This window comes from Onychomys torridus, chromosome 1, assembly GCF_903995425.1.
Source record: "Onychomys torridus chromosome 1, mOncTor1.1, whole genome shotgun sequence".
NCBI classification, from domain to species: domain Eukaryota; kingdom Metazoa; phylum Chordata; class Mammalia; order Rodentia; family Cricetidae; genus Onychomys; species Onychomys torridus.
Window position 1 is genome coordinate 180,136,976 of NC_050443.1, and position 24,996 is coordinate 180,161,971.

Genomic DNA, 24,996 nt, shown 5'->3' on the forward strand with positions numbered 1-24,996 from the left:
CCAAGAGTATACCTTAGTTTACTCAGAGCTTGGCAAATTTAGAAGCCATTGTAGTACATAATCATGTATTATTTAAAGACGAGTAGGGCCTGGGAACACTGCTTTTTCTAGGAGAAAAATTAAGAAGAGTCCCAGTAAATTATTCACACAAGTTGAGATCAAGTTTTGTCTTGTTTTTATGTGTATGAGTGTTTTGCCAGCATGTATGCGTATGTGCCACATGCAAGCCTAATGCTCAAAGCTGTTTAAAAAAAAAAAAAAGCATCCAAATCCCTGGAACTGGAGTTACAAACGATTGTAAGCCATCATGTAGGTGTTGAAAATGGAACCTGGGTCTTCTGCAAGAGCAACAAGTGCTCTTAATCACTGAGCCATCTCTCTAGTCCCTAGATCAAGTTTTAATACATGAGTTTGGATGCCAAATTTATGAAAAGACATCCTCTTTTAGAGGTTTTTATTTTTTAGATTCTAGAATTACAGATGACCTGTCAGTCCACCACAGTCAGCACTTCCTCATATCCCATCCTTCCTACTCCAATCCATCTTATGACACTGATCCTCTAATACGCAACTCCTGGCATTCAAGGGCTTCTACCATCTGAATCTAGTCTACCTTTCCCCTGCCAACCCCACCGGAACACCCTTCCCTATTTTCTTCGCAGGACTACTCCTTAAGACCTGGGCAAGCCCACATCTCTCACAGAGCAGCCTCTGCCCATCAAGTCCTCTTCTCCCCTCTCTGACGAATCTTCGTTGGTGCTGCCTTCTTCTTCACTGCATTGGTCAGCTTTTGATTTTAAGCAGCATGTTCCTTCTGCTCTGAACCACGGTTATCTGGGTGGCTGTGGGAGCCCGTTTTCAGGTTCCTCGTTGCTTTACCCAGCAGGTCCACATAGAGGATGATTAGGACCATGGGCCTGAGTACAGATGTCTGAGATGGTCTGCACTTGGCTGTGCTTGGGGGGGAGGATTGGGTCTTTTGCTCCACCCCTTGGCGTCTCTATAAATACCCTGGGGCAGAGACACTCAAGGCTCTTAGAATAGGTTCCAGGCCCTCTCAAGGCTATCTTGTATTTCCTATCTGTTCATTTCCACAATCTAAATCCTTCTATTTAGTATTTCCTGCTGCTTGCACTCAAGAAAACTCTGAGGAACTGTGGGGTTGATGGGTAAACACCCCGCAGGTGGCTATAAACAATGCAGTGGTCTAACAAGCTGGCATTGTGCTTTCATGCTTTCTTTAGGTCTCATCTGTTGTTTGAGATAAATGCTAAGGCCTTTGTTTTCCAAAAACTTCAGTTTTCTAACCTAGCATTTTAAATTTTATTCTAAATTATATTTTCTTAAAATAAACACCCCCATCTTCTGTCTTGTTTGTGATAGAGCCTTTGCTGTTACTGTCATCATTTTCTTAAATGATTTTATTTTTATTTTATGTGTATTGGTATTTTACCTGCCTGGGTGAGGGTGTCAGGTCCCCTGTAACTGGAGTTGCAGAAAATTATGAGCTGCCATGTGAGTGCTGGGAACTGAACCCAGGTCCTCTGGACAAACAGCCAGTGTCTTAACTACTGAGCCATCTCTCCAGCCCCATCATCATCATTTCTGATGCACATCAGACTGCCTGGCCCATGAGCCTCCAAAGATTTTCCTGTCTTCCACATCATTTCCCTATAGAAGCACTAGTGTTATATGTCTGGCTTATGAATGAGCTCTTGGGACTTAAAACTCCCCATTGAGCCACCTCCCCAGTGTGATGGTATTGTGTTCTCCAAAATATTGTGCACCCTAATAAACTTATCTGGGGTCAGATAACAGAACAGCCACTACATACAGAGGCTAGAAAATGGTGGCACTCACACCTTTAATCCTAGCCTTCTGGAGGCATGGATCTCTGGGTTCAAGGCCACCCTGGAAATAGCCAGGCATTTAATCCCAGGAAGTGATGGCAGAAAGGTACATAAGGCATGAAGAGCAGGAATTAGGCTGGTTAAGCTTTCAGGCTTTCGAGAAGCAGTTCAGCTAAGATCCATTTGGATGAGGACTCAGAAGCTTCCAGTCTGAGGAAACAGGATCAGCTGAGGAATTGGCAAGGTAAGGTGGCTGTGGCTTGTTCTGCTTCTCTGATCTTCCAGCATTCACCCCAATACCTGGCTTTGGGTTTGATCTTATTAATAAGAACTTTTAAGATTCATGCTACATCTGGCGCCCAATGTTTGTGGTATGGATTCATGAAAAAGCTACTTTCCTGTGGCATTGCAGGCCCCAGGCATGAGCTACGTGTTGCCGGTTGTGGTGGTGCACGCTGGTAGTATTTGCTGAAGGAGGCAGAGGCAGGAGGATCCCAAGTTTGAGGCCAGCCGAGGAGGCTTTCTAAGGAAAATTTGCAGCCAAGGCCAAGCCACAAACGGTGGTGGGACCATGGAGGCAGTGACTGCTGTTCCAAGTTGCTGGCTCCTTCTCATCGTGCTGGTGACTGCAGTGATGCTGCTTCCTGGGACAAAGGGTTTACTGCTGCTTGATCAGAGAAGAATTGCCAGGACCATCATGTTACAAGAAAGCATCGGCAAAGGTCAGTTTGGAAAAGTTTGGCAAGACAAATGGTGGGGAGAAATTGCTGTGAAGATATTCTCTTCTAGGGAAGAACGTTCATGGTTCCAAGAGACAGACAGACATCAGACCGTGATTACTCCAAACCACATAGGAAGCACAAAAAAATTCTACAGTGAACCATGGCCACACTTAACAGAAACTTTGAAATCTACAACAGGATGATGGGACCCCATAGCAACTGACGATTCCACATGGTCTTGGACGACGATAATACCATTAAGCTGATTAACACCACAGAAAGATCGGCTTTGGACTACAAACTGTTCAAGACAATTTTGAGATGGCTAGATAAGATGATCCAGATTCATAGACTACTCAAACAAGGACGTGAGACAAGCCCTGCACTTTCTCATTATGCAGCGACTGGACAAATGATACACGACTTGACAATTAACCTAAAAAATTTTCTTTTCAGGATTCCCTAAAGATGTCTTCACCCACATCCGCCCCAGAACTCCCATCTGGCCCAGTGGGAAGGCTCCCCTTTTCCAACACCAAAGGCAGACCCTGAAGTCTCCACACCCTGCCCCCACACCCATTTGCCAGAGACACCAGCCACTTCCTGAAATGCAGAGACCAGCCCCCGGCTCCCATACACCCTGGAACTCCCATGTGGACCAGAGAAACCCTCCAGTGGACACTACAACCTCAACGCCTTGCCCATCTGCTGGAGACTCCAGCCACTTCCGGAGACTTAGAGACCAGTGTCCAGCATTCCATCCTGCTCTGGAACTCCCATCTGGACAAGAGGAGCTCCCATCTGGACAAGATAAGGAAACTCCAGGGACTTCCCGAGACTCAGAATCCAGCCCCCCAGCTGCTATCTGGCCAGCACTCTCATCTGGACCAGAGAGAGGCTCCCAAAATCTGTCAGGTCTGTTTGGACCAAGTACACTGATAAAACCAAGAACGAATCCACAAGGAGATGGGCAGACGCCAAGGCAAAAGTACATACAACAAAACAAACAGCAATATAGCATCACCAGAAACTAGCCCTTCTCCAACAGCTAGACCTGAACATCACGGAATGGAAGAAGAAGAAAGAAGAAGAAAGAAGGAAGAAGAAGGAGAAGAAGGAGAAAAAGAGAACATCCTTATAAGTAACATCATGAAGAGGCTAGAGCCTTTTATAGAAGAAATCACAAATAAACTGGAGGAACAGATAAACAAAAAATGGGAAGAACACTATAAAAAACTAGACGAAAGGACAATTAAAGCAGAAGAAAACAATAAGTCCCTGAAAGAAAATCATGAAAAAGCAAGGGAAACAGTAAAAATGAAGAAGACACTAGCAGAAGGAATGCTGGAAATAGAAAATCTGAGTAAACAAACAGGAACTTCAGAGGCAAGTATAACCAACAGAATGCAAGAGATGGAAGAGAGGATCTCTGGAGTTGAAGATACAGTAGAAGAAATAGATTCATCAGTCAAAGAAAACACTAAAACCAACAAAGTCATGACCCAAAATGTCCAAGAAATTTGGGACACCATGAAAAGACCAAACCTACAAATAATAGGGATAGAGGAAGGAGAAAAATACCAACTCAAAGGCACAGAAAATATATTTAACAAGATCATACAAGAAAACTTTCCCAACTTAAAGAAGGAAATGCCTATGAAGATACAAGAAGCCTATAGAACACCAAACAGACTAGACCCCACAAAAAATTCCCCACGCCTCATAATAATTAAACAACAAAATGTACAGAATAAAGAAAGAATATTAAGGGCAGCAAAGGAAATAGGCCAAGTGACTTATAAAGGCAAACCCATCAGAATAACACCCGATTTCTCAATGGAGACTTTGAAAGCCAGAAGGACCTTGAAATGTAATGCAGACACTAAAAGACCATGGATGCCAGCCTAGACTAATATACTCAGCAAAACTTTCAAATCATCATAGATGGAGTGAACAAGACCTTCCAAGACAAAGCCAGATTTAAACAATACTTATCCACAAAACCACTCCTACAAAAAGCACTAGAAGGAAAATTCCAACTTAAGAAAGGCAGATACACCCATGAAAACACAAGCAATAGATAACACCACAGCAGTAAACCCCAAAGAAGAGAAGTACACACACACTACCACCAAAAAATAAAAATAATAACAGGAACGAACAATCACTGGTCATTAATATCCCTTAATATCAATGGACTTAATTCACCTATAAAAAGACACAGACTAACAGAATGCATAGGAAAACAGGACCCATCTTTCTGCACCATTCAAGAAACACACCTCAAATTCAAAGACAGACACCTCCTAAGAATAAAAGGCTGGGAAAAGACTTTCCAATCAAATGGACTTAAGAAGCAAGCTGGTGTAGCCATCCTAATATCCAGCAAAATAGACTTCAAACTAAAATCAATCAAAAGAGATGATGAAGGACATTACATACTCATTGCAGGAAAGATCCACCAAGATGATGTTTCAATTCTGAACATTTATGCCCGAAACACAAGGGCACCCACATATGTAAAAGAAACATTACTAAAGCTTAAATCACATACAAAACCCCACACATTAATAGTGGGAGACTTCAACACCCCACTTTCACCTCTGGACAGATCAACCAAATTGAAACTTAACAGAGACATAATGGTCTTAACTGATGTTATGGCTCAAATGGACTTCATCGATATTTACAGAACATTCCACCCGAACAAAAGAGAATATACCTTCTTCTCAGCACCCCATGGAACCTGCTCTAAAATCGACCACATACTTGGCCACAAAGCAAATCTCAACAGATACAAAACAATTGGAATAACCTCCTGTGTTCTATCAGACCACCATGGTTTAAAGTTAGATTTCAACAACAGAAAAAACTACAGAAATCCTACAATCTCATGGAAACTGAATCATGCTCAACTGAATCACCAATGGGTTAAGGAAGAAATAAAGAAAGAAATTAAAGACTTCCTAGAGATCAATGAAAATGAATACACCACATGCCCAAACTTATGGGACACTATGAAAGCAGTGCTAAGAGGGAAATTCATAGCAATGAATGCCCACATAAAGAAGCTGGAGAAATCTCACACTAGTGACTTGACAGCACACCTGAAAGCCCTTGAACAGGACGAAGCAAGGTCTCCCAGGAGGAACAGAAGCCAGGAAATTATCAAATTGAGAGCTGAAATCAATAAAATAGAAATAAAGAGAACAATACAAAGGATTAATGAAACAAAGAGAAGATCAACAAGATAGACAAGCCCTTATCCAAACTAACCAAAAGACAGAGAGAGAGAGCATTCAAATTAACAAAATCAGAAATGAAAAGGGGGACATAACAACAGACAATGAGGAAATCCAGAGAATCATCAGGTCATACTTCAAAAACCTCTACTCCACAAAACTGTAAAATCTAAAAGAAATGGATAATTTTCTGGATAGGTACCACATACCTAAGTTAAATCAAGACCAGATAAACCATTTAAATGGTCCAATAACCCCTAAGGAAATAGAATCAGTCATTAAAAGTCTCCCAATCAAAAAAAGCACAGGACCAGATAGTTTCACTGCAGAATTCTACCAGATCTTCAAGGAAGACTTAATATCAATACTCTTTAAATTGGTCCACACAATAGAAGCAAAAGGAATATTACCAAACTCCTTCTATGAGGCTACAATTACCCTGATTCCTAAACCAAAGATGCAACAAAGAAAGAGAACTACAGACCGATCTCCCTCATGAACATTGATGCAAAAATACTCAATAAAATTCTGGCGAATAGAGTCCAAGAACATATCAAAACAATTATCCACCATGATCAAGTAGGCTTCATCCCTGGGATGCACGGGTGATTCAACATACGAAAGTCCGTCAATGTAATACACCATATAAACAAACTCAAAGAAAAAAACCACATGATCATCTCACTAGATGCAGAAAAGGCATTTGACAAAATCCAACACCCCTTCATGATAAAGGTCTTGGAGCGATCAAGAATACAGGGAACATACCTAAACATAATAAAGGCAATCTACAACAAGCCAACAGCCAACATCAAATTAAATGGAGAGAAACTCAAAGCAATACCACTAAAATCAAGAACAAGGCATACTTGTTCAATATAGGTCTTGAAGTTCTAGCCAGAGCTATAACACAACATAAGGAGATTAAGAGGATACAAATTGGAAAGGAAGAAGTCAAGCTCTCCCTATTTGCAGATGACATGATAGTATACATGAGTGACCCCAAAAATTCAACCAAGGAACTGATACGGCTAATTAAAACCTTCAGCAACATAGCAGGATACAAGATCAACTCAAAAAAATCAGTACCCTCCTATATACAATAAAACAGGCTGAGAAGGAAATCAGAGATACATCACCCTTTACAATAGCCACAAATGAAATAAAATACCTTGGGCTTACACTAACTAAGCATGTGAAGGACCTATATGACAAGAACTTTAAGTCACTGAAAAAAGAAATTAAAGATGTCAGAAAATGGAAAGACCTCTCATGCTCATGGATAGGCAGGATTAACATAGTAAAAATGGCGATCTTACCAAAAGCCATCTACAGATTCAACACAATCCCCATCAAATTACCAACACAATTCTTGACAGATCTGGAAAGAATAATACTCAACTTCATATGGAAAAACAAAAAACCCAGGATAGCCAAAAGAATCCTGTACAATAAAACAACCTCTGGAGGCATCACAATCCCAGACCTCAAGCTCTACTATAGAGCTACAGTAATAAAAACAGCTTGGTACTGGCATAAAAACCGACATGTGGACCAATGGAATCGAACTGAAGACCCTGACATTAATCCACACACCTATGAACATATAATTTTTGACAAAGAAGCCAAAAATGTACAATGGAAAAAAGAAAGCATCTTCAACAAATGGTGCTGGCATAACTTGATGTCAATGTGCAGAAGGCTGCAAATAGATCCCTATCTGTCACCGAGCACAAAACTTAAGTTCAGGTGGATCAAAGACCTCAACATAAATCTAGTTACTCTGAACCTGATAGAAGAGAAAGTAGGAAGTACTCTTGAACACATTGGCACCAGAGATCACCTTCTAAATATAACACCAGTAGCACAGACACTGAGAGAAACAATCAATCAATGGGACCTGTTGAAACTGAGAAGCTTTTGTAGAGCAAAGGACACGGTCAACAAGACAAAGTGACAAATTCCCTACAGAAATGGGAAAAGGCCTTCACCAACCCCACATCTGACAGAGGGCTGATATCCAGAATATATAAAGAACTCAAGAAATTAGACATCAAAATGCCCAACAGTCCAATTAAGAAATTGGCTATAGAACTAAACAGAGAATTCTCAACAGAGGAAGTTCATATGGCTGAAAGACATTTAAGGAATTGCTCAACATCCCTAACTATCTGGGAAATGCAAATCAAAACAACTCTGAGATACCACCTTACACCTGTCAGAGTGGCTAAGATCAAAAACACTGAAGACAGCTTAGGCTGGAGAGGATGTGGAGCAAGGGGAACTCTCCTCCACTGCTGGGAATGCAAGCTTGTACAGCCACTTTGGAAATCAATATGGTGCTTCCTTAGAAAATTGGGAATCCATCTCCCCCAAGACCCAGCTCTAGCACTCTTGGGCATATACCCAAGGAATGCTCAATCATACCACAAGGGCATTTGCTCAGCTATGTTCAAATCAGCATTGTTTGTAATAGCCAGAACCTGGAAACAACCTAGATGCCCTTCAACTGAAGAATGGATAAAGAAAATATGGTACATATACACAATGGTATACTACTCAGCAGAGAAAAACAATGACATCATGAGGTGTGCAGGCAAATGGATGGATCTAGAAAAAATCATCCTGAGTGAGGTAACCCAGACTCAGAAGGACAAACATGGTATGTACTCACTCATAGGAGGATACTAGATGTAAAACAACGATGACTAGACTGCAACACAACTCCAGGGAAGCTACCTAGGAAATAGGACCCTAGGGAATACCCAGGGACCACCCAATGACAGAGAAATGGATGAGATCTACATGAACAACCTGGACGACAGTGGGAGTAATGAAGGGCAAGGTTCAAGGGAAAGAAAGCTTAGGGGAGCAGGAGATCCCAGCTGGATCAAGAACAGAAAGGGAGAACAAGGAATAATAGACCATGATAAATGAAGACCATATGAGAACAGGAATAGGCAGAGTGCTGGAGAGGTCCCCTAACATGCACAATGATACATCCTCTGTAGACTGCTGGCAATGGTCGAGAGAAAGCCTGACCTGACCTAATCTTGTGATCGGATGGCCAAACACCCTAACAGTCTTGCTGGAACTCTCATCCAATAACAGATGGAAGTGGATGCAGAGATCCTCAGCCAGGCCCAACGTGGAGCTCCAGGTGTCCAATAGTTGAGAAAGAGGAGGGACTGTAAGAACGTGAATTGTTGAGACCAAGATTGGAAAAAGCACAGGGACAAATAGCCAAACGAATGGAAGCACATGAATTATGAACCAAAGGCTGTGGAGCCCCCAGCTGGATCAGGCCCTTTGGATAATTGAGACAATTGAATAGCTTGAACTGTTTGGGAGGCACCCAGTCTGTGGGAGCAGGACCTGTCCTTAGTGCATGAGCTGGCTGTTTGGAACCTTGGGCTTACACAGGGCACTTTGCTCAGCCTGGAAGGAGGGGACAGGTGCTGCCTGTACTGAATCCACCAGGGGAGTCTTGGCCCTGGAGGAGATGGGAATGGAGGGGAGGGGATGAGAGGAAGGTAGGGGTAGGTGTGGGAGGGGGAAGGACAGGGGAACCCATGGAAAAAAATTAAAAATTAAAAAAGAAAAAGATGTCTTCACACCCAGAAAGCAGGAAGTAATTTTAAGAAGACTACGCTCATATTCCCAAGAGGTGGCGTGGGTGTTTTTTGGTCATTTGATGGTTTATGGATAATTGTCATTGTTTATGATGGTTGGTTAAGCTTCAAGCTTTCAAAAAGCAGTTCAGCTGAGATCCATTTGGATGAAGACTCAGAAGATTCCAGTCTGAGGAAACAGGATCAGCTGAGGAATTAGCAAGGTGAGGTGGCTGTGGCTTGTTCTGCTTCTCTGATCTTCCAGCATTCACCCCAATACCTGGCTTTGGGTTTGATCTTATTAATAAGACCATTTAAGATTCGTGCTATACCCCAGCCTTGTCTAACATTTCCAACATTTACTTTCAATTTTTCTGTTTCCTTATCCATATCTTTCATCTGTGCCTCTTGGCAGCAACATTTGGTAGAGCTGCAGGACTCCATGCTTCTGGTTACTGCTTTTTCTTATGCAGCACTTAGCTTTTAGCATTTCATATAATGATAGACGAATGAAGTTTAAGTTATTACTATCCTATGCCTCATCTATTCTTTATGCCCTTTTCCTCCCTTTCTTGGTTTGATTAGTTTGAATTACTATATTTTCTCCCTCTATTATCATGTTATATTTACTCCACTTTGTAGGTTACCCCAAGTTTACAGTTTGTATCTTTGCCTTAATTTAGTCTAAAATAAATTAGTACTTTGCTACTTTCCAAATAATACAGTGTCCTTAGAACATCTTAAATCAATTTGCTTCCAAACCCTTATATATTATTGTCATGAGTTCTGGTTACATGTATCTTTTATACCCTCTAAGAAATTAGCATCATTTGAGCCAATGAGATGGCTCAGTGGATAAGGGTAATTGCTGCCAAGCCTGAAGACCTTAGTTTGATCCCTAGTACTGGCATGGTGAAGCTAATCGACTCCTGCAAACTATTCTGACTTCTCATGTGCACTGTAGTATGTGAGTCTTCCCTACCCTTCCCTCTCTCCAGATGGCTCTTTATGTCACATACATATACATACACCAGTAAATTAATGTAAAAACAGAAACATAATTTACATAAACATACCTATTTTGTTATTGTTCTTCACACCAATATGAATCACCAAATTTTCACCTATAAACATCCTTCTATCATAAGAATACTCTTTTTTTCCATTTATTAAAAATAGATTCTTTTCTCATACAATATATCCTGATTACAATTTCCTCATCCTCTACTCCTCCCAGTTCCTTCCCACCTTTCCTCCCCTCTGGATCCACTCCCTTTCTGTCTCTCATTAGAAAAGAACAGGCTTCTAAGAGATAACAAAATATGACAAAATAAAATATAACAAGATAATGCAAAAACCATTACATCAAGACATATTTCTATCAGAAGAATGCTCCATAGTATTTCTTTAAAGAGACTAATGGTGATGAATTATCCGTTCTTATCTGATATTTCTTAAAACTTTACAATTATCTAACTCTCCAACTCTGGTTATTTCTGATTGAATGCCAGACAATGATTATGAAAATTATTAACGATTCATGCCTAAGGAAGAATTATTTTCTCCAGAGAGAATCTACTTTGTTTCTCATGACTAAAGGTGCTAGCAAGTCTAGACCATATTAAGCATGAAGAAGTCAGTCTACAGTTTGTCATTCTTAGTGTTACTGGGATCTATTCTTCAGTTTGATGAACTTGGATGGTCAATATTATATCTTCCCCTCAAGTTCTATTAACTTCAACAGTCCAAAGCTGGGGGTGCAGCTCAATAGTAGAGTCCATGCACATATTTTGGAATACAGTGGTCTCCTCCCCTTCCAGAATAGGTAGGTGACCCTAGCAGGCAGATGGTTCACATGTCAAGCTCCTCTCTCATAAGTTTCCTCATCTCAGACATCTGCTCTCTAATTCCTGAGTTTTCTGTTGAGTTCTGGTCTTATTTTTGAAAACTGTTCAGCAGAAGTGAACAAAAACACATCTTCTTATCAGGGACATCCCCACTGTACCTAATAGAATACCTTGCATACTTAGGATAGAAAATGCTAGCTACATCAAATTTCCCAACAGAAATGCTTGCAACTAATAAACCAATTCAGTTGTTTTTTTGTTTTAGGGTTATTTTTTTTTAAATAAAGACTAAGAATTTAACTATAATTACTTGAAACAGGTGGTAGAGTCTTTAAGTTTCTGAACAAGAATATATAGCCACAAGCTAGGTATGCATGTGGTGCACAGCTTTGATCCCAGAATTGGCAACCAGAGACAGGTGGATTTCTGTAAGTTTGAGACCAGCTGAGATTACACAGTAAGGTGCTGTCTCAAATACAAACACATACACATGCATGTATGCACACCATAGAATATATGGTCACAAATTAGGGATTCTTAAGACATTATTGAACTGGATGAAGAGCCTTTAAAGGCAAACAAAAGAATACTGCACTGGAGCAGGAATTAGTATGATAGCCCACTAACTGATCGAACCTGAAAGCAAAAGAAGAAAGAGGACCCAAATATGAATGTGAGATCTCAAGCCTGAGAGGTGAGTTGAATAGAGGAATTCCAACTTAGCCATGAATGTGACATATCTATCAGAAGTAATTTGAACTCAGCAGGCATTTTGAAAGTCCTGCTCCGGGCCCTCAGCCCAAGCATAGTGATTTCTATAAATTTAAACAGAACTTTGCAAAACTAAACAGCTAGGCCAGGAATGGTAGTGCACACCTTTAATTCCAGCACTGCAGAGTCAGAAGTAGGTAGATTTATCTGAGGCTAGCAAGTTCCAGATCAGTCAGGGCTACATACTAAGATCCTGTCTCAGAAACAAACAACAAAAACAAAAACTATGCAGATTATTTGCTAAATTGGTAAAACAATTTTCTGTATATAACTAGTTCCATTAATGAGAGAATAAAAAAAAAAACTAAAAATTCAAACACTCTGGAGATACAGAAAAAAATTTTTTAATCTGAATTTCCTTATGGCGTTTAAAGAAGTCAAAAATTATAGGAAGAGGGATTAAAAAGAAAACTAGCCATGCTAAACAGTCACAACAATCTCAAATAGAATATAGATAACCATCAAGTGAAGCAACAAGTGAGAAGAATACTAAGTGGGTTCAGCTATTTGTTTCACCAATTCAACAACAAGCAACTTTTTAAGTTATCGAAGAGGTAGAAGACACTATTCCAAAATGAAAGGTGTATGTGTTTTAAAACAATGTTAAGATTGTCAAACCTAAATATTTTTGTAGGGTAGCACAGACTAATTTATTAAGATTTGAAAACAATGTTCTCTAGCTTTTAGGTCAATACCAAAAATAAATATAGAATGCTATTTCACAAGCACTTTTGAATGTCTCCAACAGAATGTGCCTTTAAAGATGGATAAATAAGTCAAACCAGTAGCTATTTTAAGATGCCCCTGACAGAGGCTGATGCCCTGTGGGTCCAACCCATTGATCTGTCAACTGCAATGCTCAATCTTTGCTTGTATGCCAAATGCAACTCATCCCACAATACTACTATGGCTCAAGAATTTTAAAAACCAGGTTGCAAATAACATGCTCCATCCAAATACAATGTCTTGCCCTGTAAGACCTGTCATAGTCTTCTGGTCCCCATGAAAACTACCTAAGCTACCTAGAAAACTACCTAGAGAACATGAAGATCCGTTATCAAAAAACTAGTCATGATACTTTTACTACTGGTACAAGTCAAACTCAGTTGACAAGCATCCACTCAAGTGTTTTCTGAGTTATGGTTGTGCCAGATATTAAGGCTAAAAAGAGAAACATGACAGAGTCCTTGCTTCCCATGAGCCAGAGAAGTAGTTGGACATGAATACAAAGACCATAACACAACCACCACAGCCCTAACAGGCTTGTTACTAGGAGTCCATAAACAAATGCCAACTGTTTATTCTGTTTTGTTCTATTCTGTTCTGTATTGTTTTGAGGGTTGGGCAAGAATTCCAGGAAGGCTTTCTATAGGTGAACAGAAATGAATATAATACTGAGAAGATTTTTGCAAGGCAGGAAGCAGAAGAAAAAAGGTATCTTACAACTTAGTATAAAGGGACCACAGATATTTCAATAAAGCTACTTCACCTTAATGTTGAACAAGATGACAAGATGATTTTAACATGTTTAATAAAAAGGCCTACAACTAATAAGTGACAAAGCTGGGACCAGGGTCTGAGGTCCCCATTTTTTTTTTCATTTTTATTAAGAAATTTTCTACTCACTCCACATTCCACCCACGGATCCCCCCCTCCTCCCACGCCACTCCGCATCCCCATATCCCCCAAATTGTGGTCTCCCATGGGGAGTCAGCAGATACCGGCACACTGAGCCTAGGCAGGTCCAAGCTCCTTCCCACTGCACCAAGGCTGTGCAAGGCATCACACCAAAGGCACCGGATTCCCAGAAGCCTGCCCATGCACCAGGGATAGATCCCGATCCCTCTGCCTGAGTGCCGCCCAAACACTTCAAGCCAAACAACCATCTTCTGTATCCAGAGGGCCTAGTCCAGTCCTATGGGGGCTCCACAGCCACCAGTCCACAGTTTATGGGCTTCCACTAGTGTGGCCGGTCATCTCTGCATGTCCTCCCATCATGATCTCGATGTCCCTTGCCTGTAGTTACCTCATCAATTGAATTCCCGGAGCTCAGCCTGGTGCCTGGCCATGGATCTCTGTATCTGCTTCCATCAGTCACTGGACAAAGGCTCTATGATGACAGCTAGGTTATTCACTAGACCAGTCACCAGAGCAGACCAGTCCAGGCACCCTTTGGACCATTGCCAGCGGACCAAGGTAGGGTCAACCTTGTGGATTCCTGAGAGCCTCCCCAGCACCCGGCCTCTTCCTATTCCCATGATGTCCTTATCTATCATGGTATCTTCCTCCCTGCCCTCCCACTCTGTCCCCATTTTGTTACCTACTTTAGCTATTTAAAACTGGTTACCATCTTCTAAAAAAAGTCAATTAAACATTGGCAGGGTGGGGTGCGCCCATAATCCCAGCACCTGGGAAGCTAAGGCAGAAGGATCACTGGTGGCCTGGTACAATTATAATTCAGCAGGTGTTTGTTAGGTGAAGCCCAGGTGAGATTGTCTCAAAAAAGCCAAGAACTAGCACAGCTCAGTGGGGGAGCACTTGCCTACATGCACTGACCTGCTGTGGATATCGCTCTATGTAAATAAAATTCTGATTGGCCAGTGGCCAGGCAGGAAGTATAGGCAGGACAAGAGAGAAGAGAATTCTGGGAGGTGGAAGGCTCGGGTGGGGAGATACCACCAGCTGCCGCCATGACAAGAAAGAGATAAGGTACTGGTAAGCCACGAGCCATGTGGCCAAGTATAGATTAATAGAAATGGGCTAAATATAAGAGTAAGACTAGACAATGGTAGGCCTGAGCTAATGGCCAAGCAGTTTAAATAATATAAATGTCTGTGTGTTTATTTCATAAGTGAGTTGTCGGACTAACAGAGCTTGGTGGGACCTGGAGAGAAGCTCTCCAACTACACTGTCCTGAGTATATGATGCCCAGAACATCAAGGAAAAAAATTATAAAGAAAACAGTATGTTTCAGATTCGTTGGGATGTGTATGGCCTGTAAAAATAAATCCCCTGGTTTTACATCATATATAACTTCACATTTACTGACAGTTTTTTAAATACTAAAAAGAGCACAGCAACTTTATCTTGTTTTAATGTTTAATAAGTCCTTCCTAATAGGAAGTTAAAATTTAGTTTTGTAAAATGTTGTATTAGCTGGATGACGAATCACAAACTCTGACACAAAAATGAAATTTGGGAGTCTAACCTGGTATCTTTACAAACAACAAGATGACATTACCGACCAGATTGATTGTTCATCCAAGTGTTATTAGTTTAAAGGCTACCTAAAGATTAATCGTTCTCAATCAAAAGGACACAGGACAGACAGACCAAAGCAGCAAGCTGCCTTTAAGGAGAATTTGAGGAGAAAGGTGAGTCCAGAATTAAAAGCAAACTATTTAAGGCATAATAAACAGTTTTGGGGTTACATGTTCAACTGACACATGATACCCAGGCAGTAAATATATTTGTTAACAATTATGGTGTATTCAGTTACAAAAAGATGAAGAAAATAATAGGCAAAGTTGTATATTTTATAAAATGTAGCTCTGTCAATAATTGAGAAAAAATAAGGGAAAAAAACAAAACAAAAAAAACCTTGAGCCAATGAGGTGGCTCAGCATGTAAGACACCTGACACCGACCCTAATGAACTAAGTTTGCCCTGGGATGCACACAGTGAAAGGAGAAAACCAACTATAGCAAGGGCACCCCGTGGTACATGTGCACACTGCCCCCCAAACACACACAAGATAAAATGAAAAGAAAAAAAAAAAAACAAAAAAACAAAAACAAAAACAAAAAAAAAAACCCAAGGTGAGTGAGGAACCATTATCAAAATTATCAAACACAGCCTACTGTTGGAGCCATTCCTCACTGTAGAGTGAGCCCTGGTCACCTACTTGCCTGAGTTTGTAAGCCCTGTTACTGCTACACCAGAATCCAAGTGTGACCTGGCTCTAGCATGAGCTAGTATCTGAGGTCAGGCACCCCACTGAGTGTTTTCTGCTGTTTCCCAGGTGTTAAGATCTTCTGTAAGGGTTTGCCAATAGCTTCAGTTGTTCATACTACAAGTATTAGAAACTAGGAGGCAAACCACTCACTCTTGAAAGCTAACACAAATTCAAAAAAGAAGTTAAAATATATTGGGTCTATTTTTTTTTTTAATTTCACCAGGTAGTAAAGTTAACAGAGAACATGGTTTTAAATAAAAGAAATGCTGACATTGTATATCAGTTATGAACTGAAATATATTCCAAATAAAAAGTTCCATAATTTATGTCAAATTTACAAACAATTTATTCTACAGATTAGATCATTTAGTCAGTTATCCAACTAGAAAGTATATACTTGTGTGGTAAATTAAATTAACAAGCTCCCAACTGTTGATGAAACAGCCGAGTTCCACCCCACCACAAACACCAAAGCAGCAAACACTGATGCACTCAGCTCCTTACCTGCAGCTCCTTGGAGACTCGCTCTAAGTGACTGGTTATCTTTTTAATCAGATCACTGTACATCTGTTCCGAGTGCTGCTGGCATACACACTTATATACACAACTGCAAGAAGAAACAGGCACAAAAACCAAGTCAATGAAGAAGCATTCCCCACAATCCCATGTTAAAGCATGCTTTCAAAATAAAACTCATCAACCTACAATAGGTGATCAACCAGACTGGAAGAAAAATCTACCCTCCCCAGTCAGTGTTCTGATGGGAAGAACACTGCACACTAACTTCAAATGACCTGGACAGTACACATTAAATAAGCATAAGATAATCCAAAATGAGGATCTATAGTCTGAATGTGGTAACTCCTTATAAGTCAGCTTCTCTCTCACTTTTTTTTTAAAAACTTGTCAAAATAAAGGAGTGATAATCAGAAAAGAAAGTTTCTGACTCACAAAGGTGTTTACAATACATCCATCCTCCTTGTACACCAGTCATGAGAAACAACATGGCTGTCACTTCTTCCTGTCACTGTGTTGATCTCATTTCCCACCCCAGTTCCTAATCTACTGCTTCCATTTACCGAGAGCTAGGTAACAAAATGCTGAAGAGAGTTAGAACTGCATATTGGTAAGCATTAACAGGACTACAAGTAGGGTCTCCTAAAAACCATGTATTCTTACAGCAAATACTCCACTAGTTTTTCTCATTGGCCTTGGAGGTTTTTCATTGCATATGACAGGCAAGCAAGCAGAGGTGGAAGTTAATAGTGTGGTATATACTCTATCTTGATTTGAAAATCACTTCTAGACCAAACCTCCAATCCACTAGGTGGAGAATTATATACGTCCAACTTCATCTTACATGCTTTATATATCACATTCATGTTGTCAGCAATCAAATCCCATTTAAACTTGGACAAATTAAATGGTAACTTACCTGTAAATCTGTTCATAGGATATAGGTATATAATCACCAGGACTCTGGGTTAAAAGTTGATCTATGGCACCATCTAATTTTGGCCAGTATGTGCTCTTATAATCTTCAATTGTTATAACATTCATTACTACAAATAGAAGTAAAATAAGCATTACTATATGCAACATGGAAATACAAATCATAACAAGTGTATACTCATTAAAAAAATCTATCCTTTTATAACTTACCCATCCCATTCCAATTTTAAAAGAGACAGAGAAAGTTAGGAGATGGAGGCAGTGGCAGGCAGGTATCTCTGAGTTCTAGGACAGTCTGATCCACATAGCGAACTCTGAGACAGCTCAGTGACACTGTCTCAAAAAAAGAATAGGGGGGAAGTGAGGAGGAAGAGAGAAGAAAGGGAGAGAAAGGAGATAGGGGAGAGAGAATGAGCAGAAGAGAGAGAGCATAAGCATACACGCACACACACCCTAGTCAGGATGTTAAGCAGCCATTGGCTACTTTCTCAATTTGCTGTAAGTTTCTATCATCAATGAAGCATTCTCAAATACAGCCTAACCCTCAAATATAGACTGTCACAATTATGTGATATAATGAGCCATCAATGAACTACAAAGTTCCAAGAACTATGGCCTTCTATAATTAATCTTAGCCTGCTTTCTTATAGAACCTAGGACCAGCCCAAGGATGACATCACCCACTATGGACTAGGCCCTCCCCCACTGATCACTAATTGAAAACATGCCTCTCATGGAGGCATTTCCTCACCTGAGGCTCCCTCCTCTCTGATGATTTTAGCTTGTGCCAAGTTGACACACACAAGCAGCCAGTCTACCACCCTAGGCTTGATTAGAACACTGGAGTTGGAAGAGACCCTAGAATCTGTTCAACACTCCCTTCACCGATGACCCTCAAAACTGCTCAAGTTTGAGAACCATGGGCCCACATCACATACAGCTCTGTGTAGCCAGGAAAGTCATACCTATTTTCTTCTCTGGATTGCTAGTAAGTGGTCTGTCATCTTACACTGTCGTCAATTAAATGTAGAAATATATCAAAGACAATAATAAAAGAGGAGGCAGAAGTGCTTTCATACAAACTCACCAAAGTTTCACTTGGTACCCCTATTCCCCACCAAGAAAGCTACCTCAAATAGTATTGACTCTCTGACTTGGTAATGACCATTTTAAAATAAGCCAAGCTTAGCAAGCTAAATTACATCTAAAACACAGCTTTTTAAATTAACTATAACTCATGACTAGGTACCCTAGGCTATTCATGACAGTGAGATACATCTGCTCCTGGCAGCACCAATTTACTTAAAAAAAGGATGATGGGCATCAAAGAACCTCCATTTGGAGTTTGTTTTTGTTGTAGCAAAGCTAGCCATTTGGGCAAGAAACTGCCCTTGCCTCAGCTGCTGACAGTATGCTGTCCAAACGAACAAGTAGGACACAAAAGGCGGCAACTGCCGAACTTTGCCTAGATAAGGTAGGAAAGTCTTTCAAAATTCCTGCTTCACAGAAAAGTACGTCAGATATTTTAGGCACGTAGACCAAAGTTGGATGCCCTAATGTTACAGAGGAACCCTGGGGTGACTGTCCAGACAGCCAGATGTCTCAGTTGTTTCTTAGTTTTGGAATTTGCTTGCTCTGCACTTCTGTTTACTCAGGTAATATTGTATCCTTCTCAGGTCTCTGACGGGGTTGAATATTAGATAGTTATAATTACAGTTTTCCTCAGTTATGATAAATAGTAAATCAGGTACAAAAATTTGGACTCACCAAGATAGGATAGATAATAGAGTATTTTCTCTGAATTTGCCAAATACAAATGGACTGGACATTGTAAATGTAATTCTTACTTGATAGTTTTTCTTATTGTATATAGCTTTACTGTATTAGAGTTAAAACCTTTCCTTTTTATTTAGACAAAAAGGGGGAAATGTTGTGGGATATATGTACATTGTGTGAAGGTGTGTCACTGTGGTTGGTTTAATAAAGAGCTAGATAATAGTTTGGCAGGAAGAGGTTAGGCAGGACTTCCGGGGACAGAGAGGGCTCTAGGAAGAAGGCGGAGTCACCAGGCAGACAGAGAAGAAACAGGATAGGCAGTACAAAGTAAAGGTAACCAAGCCACGTAAAAGAACGTAGATTAAAAGATATAGTGCTGTTGGATGGTCTGTATGTCAAATGTGTTGCTCTGATTGCCCAGTAGCCAGGCAGGAAGTATAGGTGGGACAAGCAGAGAAGAGAAATTTGGAAAGCGGAAGGCTGAGGCAGAGAGACATTGCCAGCCGCTGCCATGACAAGTGAGACATGAGGTACCGGTAAGCCACGTGGCAAAGTATAAATTAATAGAAATGGGTTAATTTAAGATAAAAGAAGTAGAAAACAAGAAGCCTGCCACAGCCATACAGTTTGTAAGCAATATAAGTCTCTGTGTGTTTATTTGGTTGGGTCTGAGTGGCTGTGGGACTGGCAGGTGAAAGAGATTTGTCCTGACGATGAGCCAGGCAGGACCAGAAAAACTCCAGCTACAATATAGGTTAATTTAAATTATAAGAACTAATTAGGAACAAGCCTAAGCTAAGGCCAAGCTTTCATAATTAATAGTAAGTCTCCATGTCTTTTTTAAAAATTTTTATTTATTTATTCATTCATTCATTTATTTATCTATCTATTTATTTATTTTTTGTGCCAGCAGGCTGCCCAAACAAAAACCTGTTTACTTCAGGTGGAATGGACCAGGGAGAAAGTGAATGTTTTCTAAAAGAAAATCATCACTTGTTATCATAGCTTGTTCATCTCAGTAACAAGCCAGTCAATTGGCATTACTCAAAACATAATATCAGGCAGCACATTCTGTTCCCTCCATCAAAGGGGGCTGACTGAACTCTTTGAAGTACTAGACAGAGGAGCTGAAGGCCAAGAATAAAACCTTCAGAATGGGAAGGAAGTCCTTGGGAATAAGTGGAACAGATGGTCAGAATAAAAACAAGATATGTATTCTGTGGTGATATATTGTGTATCCTAATAAAATTTGCCTGAAAGATCAGAGGGCAGAACAAACCACTAGATGAAACATAGAGGCCAGGCAGTGGTGGCACACACCTTTAATCCTAGCACTGAGGAGGCAGAGATCTGTCTGCATCTGTGAGTTCAAAGCCAACCTGGACTACAAGAGATTGATTCAGTCTAGGAGAGAAACACAGCCAGAAAGTGGTGGCACATACCTTTAATCCCAGTACTTGGGAATCACATACCTTTAATCCCAGCACTTGAGATCTCATACCTTTTCTTAGGAAGCACACATGCCTTTAATCCCAGAAAGTATTGGCTGGGCAGAGAAAGGTATATGAGGCATGAGGAGACAGGAACTAGAGGAGTCCTAGAGTAAGATGTGGCAGTGACTTGTTCCTTTGTCTCTCTGATCTTTCAACATTTACCCCAATATCTGTCTCTGGGGTTTTTTACTAAAAGACCATTTTAGCAATTAGAGCATTCAGGCAAATTGTATTTGGGTACACAATATATCACCACATTATTCTAATAATCAAATGGGAGGGGTATTTAAGAGGCAAAACCCTACCTTTAAAGGGACATATTGGCTAGGGTATAGCTTAGTTAGCAGGTAGAGGACTCGCCTAGCAGGCACAAAGCCCTGGACTGATCACATAGAGCATTAACTAGATGTGGAGGTGCACTCACTCCTGCAACCTCAGCACTCCAGAAACAAAGGCAGGAAAAGAAAACAACTTCACACAGAACTGTGACACTTAGTTTTTTACTAGGAGAACTAGCTGGTTTAAAAAACAAAAACAGTCCATTGTAAATAGCCTGCTCCTGAGGAGAGAAAATCTAACTCTGAGCCACTTACCTTGTAAGATTTTGATTTGCCAACAGAAGAGAGCAGCTTCCTGAAACCTAGTGAAGTTACATTTCTTTCTACCTGGACAAATTCTATGAAAAAGGCTTTGAGTATTTGGGGACTTCTAAGTTTGACGGTTTGGAGACACTATAAGAGAACTTAAAATGCCTGCTGTGGATACTATGAAGTCACTGTTCTTATAGGTTCTAGAGTTATATTCACATAAACATATCGCCAGATAACACTGGCATCTTGTTTTTATTCAGGTCCTTATTAATACATTCCTTAGGAGTTCTGTCCTATTCAACTGCTCCCCAAAATACACTGGTCTAGGAAAGGCTGCAGCAAGCCAGCTATTTGCTACTATCTAACATACTTTGCTTCAAATGAAGTGCTCTTCCCAGACACTGAAAGGTTGTAAACATCATTACTGTTCTATTGCTTAGAACCCATTTCTGCCCTAGGAATAGACTAAGAGAGTAGGCCCACCTCCAATAGAAGATATTTTAAGAAACCAACACTCGATGCAGTGGCTACTAGCAAGTTGGAAATATCTGTTCCTACAGTACTGTTGTGTACTGCACAACACAGCTCTACAATTCTATCATCACATTTCAACTTGAGACAAAGCTGTGAACAAAAACTCATCATGACAGCACATGTATGAAATGGTCAGAGTTATCATGACATCTATTATGGTACCAACTCCAACTAATCCAAACTCTCACCAAAGTCAAAGTACTTAAAATAGGAAATCTCTTCTCAACTACACTAACTTCAAGTATGCTGATGCTTTAAAATTCTTTATTGTCTCCTAACATTTCAACAGGTTGATCACTCTTTAGCATTGAAACCAAAGATGCCTGAGTTCTGAAGATGAAACAAAGACAGGTGCTGAGGTGGAGATCAACAATAAAAGGAATGTTCAAGTCCAACCAAGAGAAATAAGTAGACTACTTCCTGCTCCATTTATCCACTCCTTCTTTTCCTCAGAATGAAGATCCTTCTCTTGAAAACTGAACATCCCCAGAGATAGGCACTCATATACTAGCATTTGGCAATTCTTTAATAAAACAGCAGGTTTTGTATCCAATCAACCTAAAGTGAAGCCAACACTTACAACTTGGCAAGGCTGTCTTAACATAGAAGCAATCCAGGTGCTTCTAAAATTAAAAATACAATCAAAATCTAATAGAGATAAATAATCAGGAAACTCAGACAATTAAGGGAAATACAAGACAACAAAACCTAGCTAACTGACAGAAAAACTGGAAAATCCACATGACTACCAATAATTTGAGAATGAAGAGAATCTGAAAAATGTAAAGAGAAACCAGATACTGACATATTACAACATAAGAAAGTATCCCATAAGCTTCCTCAAGAATGAAAATCAAAGCAGCATTTGATGCCATTCATTGTAGACAGCAAGCTTAAAGTCAAGGATAGAACATTTCAAAAGTTCCAGGGCAACTTCAGTTAAGAATTCTTGTGACACCTGGAGGGGAGGGGGGGGATGATATTCTCCATCTCAACTGCCAATTAGGTAAGTATGAATGCAGCCCATGTTAGCCAGGCAAGATCTAACATTCTTTATCAGGAACCTACTAGAAGACTTCTTCAAACATGCATGCACACCCAGACAGCAATGTATCACAAAAAAATGCAGATGTAACCATAGAGGCTGAGGGTGTAGTTGAGCAACCATTGTTGCTGAGGGTGTAGTTGAGCAGCAGGGCCCTTGCCTAGCATGCATGACTGGGTCCAAGGTTTGACTTTCACCATCACCAAAAAATAGAGAGGGAACAGAGGAGAGGAGAAAGGCAGAGAGAGAGGGTGCAGTCACTATATCTACTTGGGAAGCTGCTCAGTGACAAGTATACCTTAGCCCTAAGGAACCAAAAGGAAAAAGAGGACTGGAGGCTTCATAAGCAAAGATCAAGCTATTAGAAGTATAATCAAATGACGCTGTTGAAAAGTTTTAAGAATATGTTCAAGCCACCCATGTTAGCACATGCTTTTAATTCCAACACTTGAAAGGCAAAGGCAGGCAGATCTCAGTAACTTCTGGGCCAGCCAGGACTAAAGTGAGACCATGTGTTAAAATAAAATAAACAAAAAAATAAAACCGAGTATGTTCAACAAAAGTATGTCAAAGTTCTAGATCAAAGAGAATGTAATCTGAGTACTTTTTTCGGCCCTTCAGTGACTATCAGGTCTTCTACGAGAGTGGCAAGTGCTCTTAACCACTGGTCCATCTCTACTACCCTCCTAAACTTGTATTATTTTAATAACAGCAAAGTTTTATTTTTTTATGAAACTACTGTTTTAGGATTTCCAATATTCTAAGGTAAGAGAAATGAAAAAGTTTGAGTTCAAACCATTTATCCTCCCTTCAACCGCAAATTTATGTAGACTCCAATCCCTAAAGACCTCTAAATATCTGAAAACCCTTCTCCAAAGCTCTATCTCTTGTCTACAATTGTTACAGCCTCAAAATGGTCATTGTCTTTACCTCTCTCCACTCACACTAAGACACAACAAGGGCACTCACTCCCTTAACACTTAGTGGAGTGGTTCCCTTTCATATCTAACCATTTCTATCTATTCAGGTTTAGTTTGTGCCACTCCCTCCTTACACCCTGTGCTCCCAAAATAATCCTGGGTCACAGGATGCTTCCTCTGCAAGGAAATCTGAGTCCAGCTACTCCCCACTTCTCATTCTTCTGGCAAACTTCTCTTCATATTTATAAGGATTCTCTCTCTCCTTCCCTCCCTCCCCCCCTCTCTCTCTATATATATACATATATATATATATATATATATTCTATGCTATCAAGTATGTACACAACTTAGCATCTAGTCATAACACACCAGCATTATGTCTTTTCATCATCTCACATTAATTTTGTCTCATTCCACAGCCTCATTATGAGAAGCTGAAACACTACTTTAGCAAACAATAAACACTTCCTGAATAAAATACCATTCAGACATCTAATCACCACATCTGTAACTACATATTTGCAAAGGGACAAGGACAACAAACTTCACACAGTGTGCAATGTGCATGGTTTACAGCTCAGTTTACAAAAGAAGTAAGCTTTTTACTTCTTTTGAAGAAAAACTTAGTGTTTTCTTCAGAGATTTAAAATTAAGCTTTAGATACAAATCAAAAGTGGGTTTGTCTTTATCAATGACATTTTATGTGATACCAGTTTGTAAAAATCAAAAAGGTAAAGTAAGAACCCCAATAAGATCTTGCAGTTCAGCTGATGGATCATATTCATGGTGATGCTTGCCAAACACAGTAAGCTAGAAGGTAACAAGCCAAACACCACATCTGGAGTTTATCAACCCATTTGCATATTGGAAGACAGGCCCTTGACAACCAAAGAACAAATTTAAAGTTTAGTAAAATCAGTTAATACTTTCAATCAATTCAAAAGTTAATACTAGAAAAACAGTAATTTCACTAGATTCAATTTGAAATATTATAAATTGTCTGCTCACCTAGGGGCAAGAATTATTGGTGATGTGGGTTACTAAGTCTCCTCAGAGCAAAGATGCCCACTGTTGCCCTCTGGCAACTACACATCCTCTCATATATGTGCACATACACCTACACCCACACCACACCACACACACACACACACCACACACACACACACACACACACACACAGTCTCTTTA

At 40.1% G+C, this 24,996-nt stretch overlaps 1 protein-coding gene across 2 annotated transcripts in view; it reads right to left on the bottom strand.

The window, feature by feature from the left end:
* Window positions 1-24,996, bottom strand: part of Cacul1 (CDK2 associated cullin domain 1) — an 86,262-nt gene that overhangs the window by 40,804 nt on the left and 20,462 nt on the right. For both annotated transcript variants that reach the window (XM_036174452.1, XM_036174444.1), the window contains exons 2-3: window positions 17,434-17,560; window positions 16,503-16,605 (exon numbers count right to left, since the gene is read on the bottom strand). In XM_036174452.1, coding sequence (XP_036030345.1) covers window positions 16,503-16,605; window positions 17,434-17,560 — 230 coding nt within the window. The remainder of the gene's footprint in view (window positions 1-16,502; window positions 16,606-17,433; window positions 17,561-24,996) is intronic.